General features: G+C 36.0%; 1 protein-coding gene across 3 annotated transcripts in view; it reads right to left on the reverse strand.

The window, feature by feature from the left end:
• RPS6KC1 (ribosomal protein S6 kinase C1) overlaps positions 1-16,659 on the reverse strand; it is a 207,038-nt gene that overhangs the window by 34,797 nt on the left and 155,582 nt on the right. For all 3 annotated transcript variants that reach the window (XM_063114826.1, XM_063114827.1, XM_063114824.1), the window contains 2 exons: positions 10,118-10,165; positions 8,723-8,855 (listed from right to left, as the gene is read on the reverse strand). In XM_063114826.1, the coding sequence (XP_062970896.1) occupies positions 8,723-8,855; positions 10,118-10,165 (181 nt within the window). The remainder of the gene's footprint in view (positions 1-8,722; positions 8,856-10,117; positions 10,166-16,659) is intronic.

The raw sequence follows: 16,659 nt of genomic DNA on the forward strand, positions 1-16,659 counted from the left end.
CAGGCCCTGCCCACATCCAAGCACCAGAGGGACTTGCAGGCCTGAACACCCACTGTGTGGGCTACCCAGTGAGCATTCAGGTCCCAAGACATGCCTGGGGACCGATGCACCCACAGGCCCTCCCACACCTGAGCACTTGAGGGGCACGCAGGTCCAAACACCCACCACGCAGGCTGCCCAGGTGAGCATGCAGGACCCATGCACTGACTAAAAAGGAGCCAAGGCAGCCCACCACACACTCAATTACATTGATACAAGGAAAGTCACCAGCAGAACCTATAAACAGAGGAGGAAGTCTTCCCCTCATAACCCACTCCAAAGTGATACAAGAAATAAGTGCCCTACCAGATGACCAGATATCAGCATAAAAATACTAGAACTGCAAATAAACAAGAAGATATGACATCACCAAAGGAATATGGTAATTCTCACATACCAAATCCCATAAAGCAAGAAACCCTTGAGATATCTGAAAAGGAATTCCGAGCACTAATTTTAAGAAACCTCTAAGAAATAAGAGAAGAATCAACAAGAGAACACAATGAAACAAGAAAAAATATCCAGGATATGAAGGAGGAAATTTATAAAGAGATTAATAATTTTAAAAAGGATGTAACAGAACTCCTAGAAATGAAGGATTCTCACAATGAAATAAAAAACAGAACAGAAAGCTTGAGTAGCAGGCGAGAGCAAGAAGAAGAAAGAATTTCAGAAATCAAAGATGGTCTTTTTGAAATAACCCAGGCAGACAAGAAAAAGGAAAAAAGAATTTTAAAAAATGAAGAAAACTGAAGAGAGCTAGAAGACAACCTCAAGCACACAAACATTAGAATCATGGGTATTCCAGAAAGGGAAGAAAAAGGAAAAGGCACTGAAACCTTATTCAAGGAAGTAATAACAGAAAATTTCCTGGGTACAGGGAGGGATGCTGACCTTCAGATCCAGGAAGCCCAAAGATCCCCAAACAGATTCAATCCAAAAAGATCCTCTCCAAAACATGTGATAGTCAAACTGGCAAAACTCGAAGACAAAGAGAGAATTCTAAAAGAAGCAAGAGAAAAGCTCCAAGTCACCCATTAGGGAGCCCCCCACCCCGCATCAGACTGACAGCAGACTTCTCAACTGTAACCCTACAGGCAAGAAGAAAATGGGATGATATATTCAAAAGACTAAAAGAAAAAAAACTGCCAGCCAAGAATCCTATATCCAGCACAGTTATCCTTCAGATATGAGGGTGAAATAGTGTATTTTCCTGACAAACAAAAATCATGGGAGTTCACTACCACATGACCATCCCTGCAAGAAATACCCAAAGGAGTCCTACATCTGGAATCTGAAAATGATAATCAATATCACATATTCGCAAGAAAGAGCAAAACCCTGCCATTAAAACCAAAATGCAAACAAGAAAGAGAAAGAAGCTAAATCATGTCACCTCAAAAATCCAACTAACATTGAAGATGAAAACTAAAAGGAGAAGAAAGAGATAAATAATGTTTAAAGCATCTAAATAAAAAGCAACATAATGACAGGAGTAAAGTGATGCTTATCAATAACAACCCTAAATGTAAATGGATTAAACTCCCCCATTCAAAAGACACAGACTGACTGATTGGATTAAAAAGCTAGACTCAACTATATGCTGTCTTCAAGAGACCTACCTCACCTATAAAGACAAACACAGACTAAAAGTGGAGGAATGTCAAAAGATATACCATGCAAACGGAAACCAAAAATGAGCAGGTGTAGCTATTCTTATATTGGATAAAACAGACTTTAAACCAAAAACCATAAAAAGAGAAAAGGAAGCCATTATATAATGATGAAGGGATCTATACACTTAGAGGACATAACCATCATAAATATGTTATGGAACATACAATATGTAAAGCAATGGAAAATGCTTTACACCTAGATACATAAAGCAAATACTTTTAGACCTAAAGGAAGAGAGAGACCCAAATACGATAACAGTGCATGACCTGAACACCCCTCTCTCAGCATTAGACAGATCTTTCAGGCAACAAACCAACAAAGAAACACAGGGTTTGAACTATGCCTTAGACCACCTGGACCTGGCAGACATCTACAGAACATTTCATCCAATGACTAGAAAATATACATTGTTCTCCTCAGCATATGGAACATACTCCAGGATAGACCACATACTAGGTCAGAAATCAAGTCTTAGCAAATTTTAAAAAACTGAAATCATCCCAAGTACCTTTTCAGAACACAATGGATTAAAACTGGATATCAGTAACAAGCAAAATTCTGGTAACTACTCAAGTGCATGGAAACTGAACAACAGACTCCTGAACAACCTATGGGTCTAAGATGAAATTAAACAGAAAATCAAAAAATTTCTTGAAATGAATGAAGATAAAGAAACATCATACCAAAACATCTGGGATACTGCAAAAGCAGTAGTAAGAGGGAAGTTTATTGCAATAAATGCTTACATCAAAAGAATGGAAAGAATTCAAATAAATGACCTAACACTATGCCTCAAAGAACTAGAAATACAACCAGCAATCCAATCCCAAAAGTAAAAGACAGAAAGAAATAATCAAGATCAGGGCAGAACTAAATGAAATAGAGACCCCAAAAAACAATACAAAAGATAAATGAAACAAAAGGTTGATTTTTTGAGAAGATAAATAAAATAGACAAACCATTAGCTAGGTTAACAAAAAAAAGGAGAGAAAAGACCCAAATAACAAAAATCAGAAATGAAAAGGAAGACATTACAACTGAAACACAGAAATACAAAGAATCACTAGAGATTATTACAGTTTTACACCAACAATATGAAAACCTGGAAGAAATGGATAAGTTTCAGGACACATGCAAACTACCAAGACCGAACCAAGAAGAAACAGATAACCTGAACAGACCAATAACAAGCAATGAGATTGAAGCAATAATCAGAAATCTTCCAACAAAGAAAAGCCCAGGACCAGATGGCTTTACAGCTGAATTTTATCAAACATTTATAGAAGAATTAATACCACTTCTCTTCAAACTATTCCAAAAAATTGAAACAGTAGCCATTCTCCATTCTATGAGGCTAGCATCACCCTGATACCAAAACCAGATAAAGACACAACAAAAAAAGTAAACTACAGGCCAATATCCTTGATGAACACAGATGCAAAAATCCTCAGCAAAATACTAGCAATCAGACTACAGCAACATCAAAAAAATTATACACCATGATCAAGTGGGATTCATCCCAGGAAGGCAAGGTTGGTTCAACATAGGCAAGTCAATAAATGTGATACACCACATCAACAAAACCTAGGACAAAACCATATGATTATTAAAATTGATGCAGAAAAGGCATTCAACAAAATTCAACATCCCTTCCTGATTGAGATTCTCAGAAAATTAGGTATAGAAGGACATTATCTCAACACAATAAAAGCCATTTATGACAAGCCCACTGCCAGTATCATTCTGAATGGGGAAAAACTGAAGGTCTTTCCTTTAAGGACAGGAAGAAAACAAGGATGCCCACTCTCACCACTCTTACTTAATATAGTATTGGAAGGTCTAGCCAGAGCAAGAGAAAAAAAGAAAGGGCGTCCAGGTTGGAAAGGATGAAGTCAAACTGTCCTTGTTTGCTGACTACATGATCTTATATATAGAAAAACCTATGGACTCTACCAAAAAACTCTCACAGTTGATTAACAATTTCAGTAATGTTGCGGGATACAAAAACACCCAACAATCAATAGCATTTTTACACTCCAATAATAAACTAGCAGAAAATGAAATCAAGAAATTAAGCCAGCTTACAATAGTTGCCAAAAAAAATAAAATATCTAGGTATCAATTTAACAAAGGAGGTGAAAGATCTCTACAATGAGAACTACAAAACACTACTGAAAGAAATTAAAGAGGACACAAAAAGGTGGAAAGACATACCATGCTCTCAGATGGGAAGAATTAACATCATGAAAATGTCCATTCTACCCAAAGCAATCTACAGATTCAATGCTATACCCATCAAAATACCAATTAGGTCCTTCACAGAAATAGAAAAAGCAATCCAAACATTCATATGGAACAACAAAAGACCCCAAATAGCCAAAGCAATCCTAAGAAAAAAAAGAAAAAGATAGAGGCATAATACTACCCAACTTCAAATTATATTACAAAGCTATTGTAACCAAAACAGTGTGGGACTGGCACAAAAACAGACACTCAGATCATTGTAACAGAACAGAAAACCTGGGAATCAACCCACATACTGCCAGCCAACTGATCTTTGACACAGGCAATAAGAACATACATTGAGGGAAAGACTGCCTCTTCAATAAACAGTGCTGGCAATATTGAATATCCATATGCAGAAAAATGAAACTGGACTGTACCTCTCACCATATCCCAAAATCAACTCAAAATGGATTAAACACTTAAATACAAGACATGAAACCATAAAATTACTAAAGGAAAATATAGGAGAAACACTGCAGGTAATAGGACTGGGCAAAGAGTTTATGAATAAGACCCCAAAAGTACAAGCAACAAAAGAAAAAATAAATAAATGGGATTATATCAAACTAAGAAGATCCTGCACAGCAAAGGAAATAATCAACAGAGCAGAAAGACAACCTACAGAATGGGAGAAAATATTTGCAAACTATACATCCAACAAGAGATTAATATCCAGAATATACAAAAGAACTCAAACAACTATACAGTAAAAAAACAAATAATCCAATTAAAAAATGGGCAAAGGAGATGAATAGACACTTTTCAAAGGAAGACATACAAATGGCCAACAGGTACATGAAAAAATGCTCAGCATCACTAGTCATCAGAGAAATGCAAATCAAAACCACATTGAGATACCATCTCACCCCAGTTAGACTGGTCATTATTAAAAAGACCAAGAATAACAAATGCTGGCAAGGATGCAGGGAAAGGGGAAGGAACTCTTCTACACTGTTGGTGGGGCTGTAAATTAGCATAACCATTATGGAAAACAGTATGGAGGTTTCTCAAACAACTACATATAGAGCTACCATATGAACCAGCAAGCCCACTACTTGGTATATAGCCAAAGGAATGAAAATCATCATGTTGAAGGGATATGTGCACTCCCATGTTCACTGCAGCTCTATTTACAGTAGCCAAAATATGGAACCAACCTAAGTGTCCATCAACGGATGACTGGATAAAGAAAATGTGGTATATATACACAATGGAATAATACACAGTCATAAAAAAAGAATAAAATTCTGCCATTTGCAGCAACATGGATGAGTCTAGAGGAAATTATGTTAATGAAATAAGCCAGACAAAAAAAATACCACATGTTCTCACTCATAACTAGCTGCTAGGAAGGAAGGTGGGGGGCAGGGGAGGGAAGGAGGGAAGAAGGAAGCAATGAAGGAAAAAAAGAAGAAAGAACCACAACAATACATTGAACTTCAGAAGGAGAGAACAAACCTAAGGACACTAGAGATGGAGGGAAGGGGGGGGAAGTGATAGGTCAGGCAAAGGGTAAAGAAATATCATGATTTGTAAGAATGAATATGCTAATAATAAAAAAATTTTTTAATTAAAAAAAAAGGCCCCATTGGCAAAAAAATAAATAAAATTCTCCATAGCATTTACCTCCATCTGACATATATTCACTTATGTACTTGCTTATTGTCTGTTCCATCTCTAAAATGAAATATAAGCTCCATGTGCGCAAAGTCTTCTGTTTTGTTCATTGCCATATTAGAACTATGCCTGTGTCCCAGTAAGTACTCAATAAATTTCTAACTGAATGAATTAAAAATCCAAAGAAAATGAATCAAAGAGACTCACATAAATCATAAATAGTTCTGTAAGCAGTGGGAAGCTAAAGCCACAAATCACAAATACTCAAGCATTCATATTATGGAAAAAATAATTCTTCCAGGTTTACTTTATCAGTAATAACTATTCACACATATGAAAAAGGCTTTATTATGATGTATGCACAACCTCCTCATTCATGGAGGTGCCAGAGAAAGTACCACTGATGTGTAAAAGACACACTGCTCATCACCCAGTTCACTTCACTGCTCAAGCCAACTGAGAAATTACTGTAGAATCTTCTCTTCCTAATCTCAAATCCAGGGCAGGTCCCATTGATCTACTCTGAAAACATCTCCACTAGTACCCCAGAAGGTCATGCCATCATCATTTCCTGCCTGGATGACTGTATTGACCTTTTCACTGTTTCTATTCTTGCCTTTCTACAACTCATTCCCCATATAACAGCCAGAGTGAGCTTTTTAAAATGTAAATCGGACCCCTGTCATTCCTTAAGATGTCCAGTGGTTTCCCGATGCATCTGAATAAAAGCCAAAATCCTTACGCTGCTGTACAAGTCCCCTGCCTCTTTCTCCAGTAGCCTTATATATCCCTGTTGTCCTCACCTACTACATTCTGACCAAATGGTCTCCTTTCTTGTTCATCAGACCTTCCAAGTTTGTTTTTACATTGATCCCTGTATCTTACATTTAAATGGTTGTTTCTTTTGCCATTCATAACTCCTCTTAAATGTCACTTACTCAGAGAGAGCTCCCTTGACTACCCAATCTAAAGTAGTCCTCCAGGTGTTCTCTATTAGATCTCCCTGTGTTAAAGATCAGTATAGACTCTATTAGTATCCAATATTCTCTTGCTTTTCATTTTTCTGTTTGACTTTCCACCACAAGAATTTAAGTTTTGTTTTTTTTTTTTTAAAGATGGCCGGTAAGGGGATCTTAACCCTTGACTTGGTGTTGTCAGCACAACGCTCTCCCAAGTGAGCTAACCGGCCATCCCTATACAGGAATCCGAACCAGTGGCCCTGGTGTTATCAGCACCACACTCTCCCAAGTGAGCCACGGGCCGGACCTAGAATTTAGGTTTTAAAAGGGTAGGCTCTTTTCCTGTCTTGTTCACCTAAAAAGAGTCTACTACACAGTACATGCTCAATAAAACTGTTGAACATTAAATGAATCCAGAGTCCCTGTTTGTACTATAACTTACTTTGTGTTATAAAACCTTCATGAAATTAAACAACAGATACCTAAAATGAACAGTCAAAAAGATCCTGCCCTAAGTTTAAATAATATAGGACAAATTCTATGGTCATGTGACCATTCAAAGGCAGGTGTGGTCAACAGTAAAGGAAAAGAGACTTGGTAAAGATGACCAAAAACAGTGGACAATTTAAAAGTTATATGTCTATGACTTTAAGACAGACTATAAAAATTTTCTATAGCATTAAAGTAAAATCCATTGAAATATTAGATTCAAGACGTATAAGGGGAGGTGAGAAGATGGCAGAAGAAAAACAAGTATGATTTGGAGAAGGAAAAAGAGGAGGAAGACAACGTTACAAATAACAGAGGTAAACTAGGATAGAAAATTTGCCACAGATAATCTCCAACATGAATAATCCACACTGGGTAATAGAATATTGACTATAATTACATTCATCCTACTGACCTTGTTCTAAATTATTATGGATTATTACTACGCAAGTTATTTTGTTCCACACCAGAGGTGGCTGTATTTCGCTATCAGATGACATGACCTCTAATTCAATAATGTCTGTAATGCACTGGTATCCTCGGATAAAAGCTGTCTATAATGTCTGAACAAAGGTGAATTAGTTATCCAATTCACACAAGCAATTAACTCTCTTAATACCTGAGAGACCATGGAGCCCCTTCTGAATTTTCTATTAAATAATGCATATGGAGGTCTTCCCTCCATCTGTAGTTATCTTGTGCTGTACCTCATAATAAACAATATTAATAGTTTATTGCCCCCATCAAAAATCTTGCATTAGTTATCATAAAAGACCTCATTCCAGATAGCAATGACTCCTTTTCCTGGAAAAATGTATTAAATTCAAATGTTACGCCTATTAGTACAGCACAACAGTTCTTTATTCTAAGTAATATAAAAATAATAATGCCTTCATAAAATATGGAAAATAATTTTTTTTTACTATTTTTAAGAACATCTCTCAAAAGCCAAAAGGCAATATTTATTAAGTGAATTTATATGTTGGATTCAGACATCCTAAATGAAAGACTATTTATTTAAATTCAGGTGTTAAAGGGCAAAGCAAATCAAAACATAATATTTTTGCCACCTGTTCCCTCAACTAAGAGCTGAAACTTCACAAACAATTTGAAGGCACAGCATTGTGCCTCTGCTTTGCACCCACATGTGATGCCAATGGCTGTATTCATAAAAACTCGAATCAGAATAACAACATAATGTCAAATGTTAAGCAAACACCCTTGTCTTCTAAAATAAAGGAGGAGGTAATTAATGAATTCTTCAGGGGATGCTTTTCATTTTAGTCATCTAACATAAATGTATCTTTTTAGCAGAGAACAAAATAAAATCCCTAAAATAAAACCTAGCTCTCTTACCACGTGTTCACATTAAAGTTCTCATTATATTAGATAAATTCTATGAGAAAGTAAGTAGTTAAATATATCTAAGAATGGTAATATAGTTCAAATGAAACCTGCTGTTCATCTGGGAGTTCATTTTCCCTCACAACTCAAAGTAGGGAGGTAGAGCAAAGAAATAAGGAAACAGTTTCTTACATCTGTTTCATATATTTTATCTGCTCATGAAATGACAGTAGTAAGAAGGACATTAGAGAAACTGAAAGCTAAGTAGGTGACATTCTTCACTCCATAAGCAATCTAAAATACAAACCAACCTTCTGCATGCTGCAGCACAAGAAACACCGACTCCTCAGAGATGATGTACTTGTGCAGACACACCATGTTGGGCACACAGCGGGGGATGATGGTCTTTCTGTTCCTGCTGTATTCACTGCTTTTCCTTAGACCCTGACAGAGAACAAAAAGGTCAGTTGTATCCTCAGTTGCCTTTGGAGCCTGCTGTGCTCTGTGTTTATCAACCAAACTAATCTATCCAAGTTACTCTGGGCTTCAGAGAAACCACTCATCTGCTGTTCTATGCCCCTCCGTCCCTAGAGGCTCTGCTGATGGCATCTGGCGTGAGGCCAGAGAACGGAAGATGCCACAAAGCTGCCATTAAAATCAATTATGTGGGTCAGTGTTTTTATTAGAGATGCTCTCAAACTGAGTCATCAGGATGACACACAGTTATTTCCCTATGACCTTTTCTTAAATTTTATTTTACTTATATATATCTTTCAAGCAGTAGATGTTGTGAGATCAATTCCAATTCCTCAGACACAAAAGGTATTCTTAGATTAAACAGGCAATTTTTAAATTCTATTCCAAAAAAGTACAAAGATTATTAAGTCACATTGAAAGGAATAAGGTGTGTGTATTTTCTGGTGTCAAACCCTGGTTTTAAAAACTGGGGAAATGTCAGTGATAAAGTATATTCATAAAAAGAAATGTGTTTCAGTATGTGTCAGTGTGACCTACTGCTGTGCCTTATCAGCAAAAGAAAAATTATCAGAAAAAGAAATATAAAATTAATCAATTCACCTCCTGGATGCCGTGGAAATGCTTAAGTTAGGATATTTATATAACATGTACTATCACAATTTATTTATAAATACAATTTTAAAATTTAAAAAGTTGATGGTTTTTTTCTCTCCTTACTCATTTAGTTATAAATTGAGTTATACAGTATATAGAATCAAAATTGAACTTAGTTTAAAAGGGGGGGGGCAGAGATATAGATAACACTTTCCCAAATACCTGTATGTAACAAAGACTTTAAAGCAAAATTTCAGCTCATAAGATCTGCAGTCATAATCAAAGGTGAGATTGGATGTGGTATTCACAAACTATACAAAATGTATTTGAGATGTATTTAAACTACACACTACACATTTAAACATCATAAAATGATTCTTCAATTTATCTAGATTATTTCCTCCATATTCTATAACACAAAACTCTTTTAAAATATATACTGTACAGTATTTAAATGTATACTATACGGTATTTATCAACTGTGACGGAAGGACACAAAGAGAAATAAATACAGACCCACCACATACATAAAAGAACATTCAAATGCCTAGGAAAAAATACTAAATATCTTTTCTTTCAAAAGCATTATTTGAAAATAAATTTTTAAATTCATTAAACATTCAAATTCTACTTACCTTTAAAATGAATGTCTGGTCTGTCCTTGTGTCCATTACAAGTAAAACCTACACAAAAGACATGAGTAATAATGTATTCACAGTACAATAAAACATTAACTCAACTTTTGGAAACTAAACTTTTAAGGTTTTGGGGAGGAGTTGGAATTGACTCCCCCCAAATTGTTCATTTTTGAATAGATTTTTTTTTTAAGTCACCAAATCACAGGATCAAAATCATCTTATCCAAAATGGTTTTATTATGGTTTCCTGTTCTAAGAATGCCGTATTTCAGAAACATTACTGTGCTTCCTAGATTTATTCCAAAATGTCTTTTTTTTCGTTGTTTTTTTGTGGCTGGCTGATATGTAAAATGTATTTCTTAAAAGTAAAGAAAATACTATTTTAGACAAAGAATTTTTTTTCTTGGGACATATAATTTTTTCTCATGGGTTAAGAAGAAGTGGCTTAAAAGAAAAAAGGCTGAAGTCTCGATTTTCTTCCTAAAGCCTCTAATGTAGAGGCTTGCTATAATGTGATCTCAGTAACTCAGGCTCTAGCTGCCTCAGTCCTTTTGGTACTGCTTCTCCACCCTGGACTTATTCTTAACTCCTCTTTTTACCATTGGCAAATCCTGTCAGCTCTATCCTCAAAACGTATCCAGAATCTGAACTCACCTTGCCACTTCCACAGCTATTACACTGATCCAAGCACAGACCAGCTCTTACCTAGCTTATAACAGTGGCCTCCCAACTGATCTTCCTGCTTCCATCTTTGCTGCCCTATGAGCTCTTCTCAACATAGGAGCCACAGTTTTCTTTTTAAAACATAAGTTAGATCATATCACTACTCTCGTGTCACTGAAAGAAAAAACCCAAGTCTATAAAAGGACCTCAAAACCTTTCATGATCTCATATATTGGCCCCTTGAACTACACAACCCACCCAACCCCCATCCTGATGGATAGAAGGAGTGAATAGAGGTAGGGAATTATCCTCCCATTTTAATATTTTATTACTTTGAGGATACTGTATAGCAAAGGATGGCACACATTTCTATAAAGGGCCAGATAGTAAACATTTTAGGCTTTGTGGGCCCATGGGGTCTCTGCTGCAGCTTTTTAACTCTGCTGTTGTAGCATAAAAGCCATAGCCTGGAACTGGCCATGGCGGTAGTATGTGCACCACAGACATCAGCAAACACTGCAATTGAGGCTTCTTCCCCTCCAGAGAGCTGGCTGTCAAACATTTACCAGCCCAGCACTGGGTGAGGAGAGACAGGAGTCAAGGATGAAAAAAAGAATAATAATAAATAGATGTTAAGCTTAAGAAAATAAGAGAATGGTGAGAAGAAGCAGGGAAGTTAAGATGAAAAACCAGTTTGAGAAGATGGTAAATTCTATTTTAGACATGATGAATTTGAAGAAATAGTGACAACTTTATCTTTGACCTCTCTTCTGGGTGTTTGATTTATACTATTTAAATTTCCCTTAATTTCAATACACTATTCCCACAAGTACATCCTGAACTCATCCTTTCCTCTTTCCAAAGCCCTGGACTCATCAAAAACAAAAGAACACAAAAAAAATCCCTATGCCCCCTCCTGTAGCCCTAAACACCACCACCCTCCATTCAAGCTCTTAAACCAAAGAGCTCCCTAAGTCATTCTGAACTCTCCCACCTCCCACCTTCAGAAGCAGTGACCATGTCCATCAAGTTTGCCTCCACCCCCTACTCTCTTTCATCTACCATGTTTTAAGTACTTACTACGTGCTATGCTTTAGTCATGTGTAATCAATGTTAATCCTTTCAATAACCCAGTGAGATAATTTTACCATTCCTATTCCAAATATGACATTACAGCTTTATATGTAGTAGTTATAATGGTAGATGATGACAGTATCTACCATTCATGAGGATTTCAGTGAGTTAATCATAAAAGTGTACAGTCAGTTGTTGTTATTGCTATCACTATTATTGCTTCTTCTCCCTGAAATAACCCCCCAGCCACTTATCGTGTTCATCTTTCCATATTCAGCTCAAATGTCACTCTCTCTCTTAGTAACATTATTTTATTCCTTTATTCTACCATTATATAGAGAGTACTAACTTCTGTTATAGCATCTCTAACCCTTCAATTTGGTTTTATTCGTACACTTGCCTATCTCCTAACCAGATTTCAAGTTCTTTATGGGCATGTCATAGGCCCCTAAAGATTCATACCCTAATCTCCAGAATCTGTAAATATGTTACATTACTAGCAAAAAGAACTTTATAAATGTAATTACAGTATAGACCTTAAAACAGGAATTTACCCTGGATTATTTGGGTGGGCTCCATCAAATCACATGAATCCTGAAAAGCAGAGAATGCCTCCTACCAGAAAAAATGGAAAGCACAGAAATGATGTGGCAGAAGGGGAAATCAGAAAGATTCAAAGTATGAGAGGAACGCATGGTTGATGCTCTGAGATATAGAAATCCACATGTAAGAACTGGAGAGAGACCTCTAGGAGTTCATAGCAAGCCTGAGAGGGAACGCAGGCAACTTTGAGGAGCAAGGATGCATAGAGTTCAATCCTACACTGTATTTCTTCTATTACATTGTTCTCACATAGGAAATGTGAGTTCAAGTCTAAACGTTTGGAAGGTAGATGGTGATATGGGAATGGAGCTTAGAAAATAAGTCAGGATTAAAGATTAATATTTGAGCATTCCCCATAAAGATAAACGCTGAAGACATGAGAATGGACCCCACTGGAATGCTTCCTTTATACGAGGCACTGTGCTGGACTTTAATGAAGTAAATGCAATGCTCTCAATAATCCGAAGAGGTCGAGATATCTTTTTTTTAAACCAATTTTACAAACGAGGAAACAAACATTAAACTGTTAACTTGCCCGTCCTCACAAAGTTAAGAAATGGTAGAGATGAAATTTAAAGGCAGGCAGTCTTGCTCGACATTTCCTCCTCTTTAACTGCTAAGCTATACTATTTATGTCTGTATTTTGAAAATTATACATAGTTGAATATTATGGGTGGATACGACAACAATAACCGAAAGTATAGTGAGAAAAGTACAAAGAAAACTAGTAAAATGCAGTGGTTCAGACGTCAGAGAAAGAGAACACTTAAGATGAGAATAATCATCTGTGTCAAACAACAAAGAAAAGCCATGAAGAATGAGAACCGAGAAATGATCACTGGCTAAGGGAGTTCAGAAATCCTTGGTAACTTTCAGTACTACAGTATGCAGTGAACTACTGAGGACAGAAGCCAGACTGCCCTGAGTTAATAATGGGTGATAAGAAAATGGAGGTGACACTTACAAACCTTTCAATGGTGAAGTACGTCAGAAGAAGGAAAACTCTAAAATGAAAGAGTTTAGTGGGATCATCAGTTCAAACAAAGGTTTGGATTTTTATTTTACAAAGTATGGCTCAATAAACATCTGCTCAATCTGTGCAGACATTTAGTGTTTCTTAAGTCTCATTTGTTTTTATATCAGGTTGTGACTTTTACATCACTCACCAGAAGGCAAATCCTGCTTCAATAAGATATATATATATTTTTTTTTTTTTAAGAGATACATCTATATAAAATAGAAAACATCTCACTAGGTAAAAGGTATGAAGCTGTACAGTCAAAGGAAAGAACTTCTTTTTCCTACCAGAAGCCTCTTAATTGACTGAAAATCAGGAGCTATATCTCCTTGCTGGTCTCACTATAAGCCACAGAGCATGAAGCAGATCAGATAAAAAGGCCAAATTAAGATAGATAAACAAAGCTGGGAAATGCTGCTTTGTTTACATTTACTTTCTTCTACCAAGTTTGTTTGCAACTAGACAACATTCACATTGAGGCAATAAACACAAGAACATATGTGATTTTTTTTAAATGTGCCCTTTGACTGTCAATTTCTCCCAAACAGGTGTTGGCTAAATGATTATAAATTGGCCTCTGGATACACCTCTTCAACTGAGCCGTACAAGGCTGGTGATAATATAATTAGACCTAAAAACATCAGGCTGGTGAATGCTTTCCATCTGTTTGGCAATAATGTTTAGTTAACAATAGTCTTTAAAAGAAGCACCTTCAACTTCAGTTCTTAAAGTTATTTATAGAGCCATTCTTAACACACCAGCACTCCTGCTAACAAGAGCTTTAGCCACTTGGAAATTATAGCCATACGGCTGTACACAAAGAGAAACGACTGCATTTAACATCTGTATCTTTCCAAATTTACACGCTTCAACCTCATTTAAAGTCATTTCTTAATGAACAGTGCTATGGCACTGCATTAATATTGTAGTCGCATGCACAAAGATCATAAGGAGCCAAACACTTTTTTTAATGCCAACAGTAGGCCAATCTGTAATGAAGCTGTCAGCATAAAGGACAAAATAATAGCTTCTTTAACCCTCAAACAGAATTTGTTCATTTGTAGACTAGAACACATCAATTTAAAAACTGCTCATGGGTTTGCTCACCTTTATAAAGACAAAAATCTAATTTGTACTAATCTGATACAATTGTCTTTCCAATAAAAGGCTCCTAAAACTATCTTTTATTTCATGATAAAAACAAGTAATATAACTAAAACTGTCATCAAATAATTACCTTTGATAGCATACCTTAATGAAAGAATACAATTAATGTATTTCTCCCTTTCATTTTTCACACTTATTTATCAGCACTACATTAGCATATGGTCTAACAGAAGAGATTACTCCATCTTTGCCCATACTAATATATAGAATCACTGCTCCTAACTGCAAAAAAAAGCAGACAACTTATTCCTTAAGGACTAGCCTCATCTGTTTTTCAATTCCACCAGCACAACAAAACCTGCCCACTCTTCTTTAACAACAGTAGCAGGAAAAGCTCCAATTGATTATAGGTTTGGGCAAATAAGGAATTTTTTTGTTAACTAAAATAAAAAAGGCCTTATATTCAACCAGGCACTACCTCTGCAAAGTTGGGGCATAGAGGAGGAGGGAGGGGAGAGTAGACCAAAATGATCAAGTGATTATTTTTTTAAACATATGAAGAAGAATAAATCTGGAGAAAAGAAAAAAGATATGCTACTGCAAAGACACTATGATCGTGATGAGGATGCGTGGAGAGTTCCCTTCAGTGGAGATTAAGTGTTACTCTTAAATCTTTTTAGATATTTAATTTAAATGCTGACATTGGAAGTCTGAAAGTCTCTGAAAGTAACTTCAGCTCCAATTCCTTTAAAAAGAAATATTACCTGAGTAATTTGAAGGAATATTTGTCTCTGCTTTGGTGCCAGTTACTTCACAGGACTCCAGAACAATTAATAAAAGTTAAAAGAATGTTTAAGAAAAGCCTATAGGGATATTGGACATATTGGACAAACAGCCTGTCCTTTAGTGGTGTCGTAGTAGTGTTTGTGTTTGCTGGATGTAATCTGAATGTGACTTCAATTTTGCAAGTTATACTGCTGGGAATTCACACACAAATAAGCATATCAGAAGGAATGGGATCAACATAGTAAAGAAGTCAGAGAAAATACAACAAAGTAAAGAAGCCAATTTTGAAAATAAAACAGTTTTTCTCAACATAGTTTCAGATGAATAAGATTGAACTTACTATACTACACTTAGTCCACACTTGACTTGTATTATATGAGTTTTTAACTAAACTCATCTTGTAAACATTACAAGAGCTGATAATGTTATCCTTCTGTAGAAATCGTTTTGAACAATAAGCCTAAAGCACTGAAACTTTGCTTTCTTAATACCATACGGTAATAATCAAATATTACTTATATTTTCTGCTAAAAACCCACTCCATTTTGTATTCTTACAATATTCAAAATGTGTTTCTACTGTTCTTATTTTCATACCTTATTCTCAAGAGGCACCTCATATAAAAATTCAACTAACCAAAAAACAAGGAATAGTGCTAGGTGACCTTTAACACCAACAATTCTCCCCACTGAGGTCTAACTTTGTCTTTGGCATCAGAAGACTAGCAATGTTCCCTGTACCATTGCCCAGCAACCCCAAAAGCAAAAGATGCTGCAACTACAGCTTTAGTCCATCACAAGTTGTAGCATCAAGAGCATCAGCATGAACAGACTGTGTAAAGACACTTCTCTCATGTTATGCCATGAAACCAATCTGTTCTTTGTTTCACAAAAGTTGTTTCACTGATAAGAATTTAAGTATGAAGAGTAAAATTTGGCATGGATACTTATAACTCTAGTCTAAAGAATATTCTTACCTACCATTCTTAAGGGTCTATTTTCAGTCGAGAAAAGCATAAAAGGTACCCCTAGGATTTAAGGAGAACCAAAAAAATCCTTTGGAGCCTTACAACTGCTTTATTTGTTCTAGAACTTCTAATATAGCACACTATCATGAAGTAAGTGAACAAACACTCCAAAAAGGATATTGCTTTGTGGATAGAGGGCAAAGTCAAGATTCACCAACTAATTTAGAACAAAGTGAAATACCTCTTTGAGGCAGGATGAGTTGTTCAGGCTTCTACTTAATCCAGAAATACTTCAAAGGTAGAAGACAACATACCAAATCTA

This window comes from Cynocephalus volans, chromosome 11 (assembly GCF_027409185.1).
Source record: "Cynocephalus volans isolate mCynVol1 chromosome 11, mCynVol1.pri, whole genome shotgun sequence".
In the NCBI taxonomy this organism is placed as follows: Eukaryota; Metazoa; Chordata; class Mammalia; order Dermoptera; family Cynocephalidae; genus Cynocephalus; species Cynocephalus volans.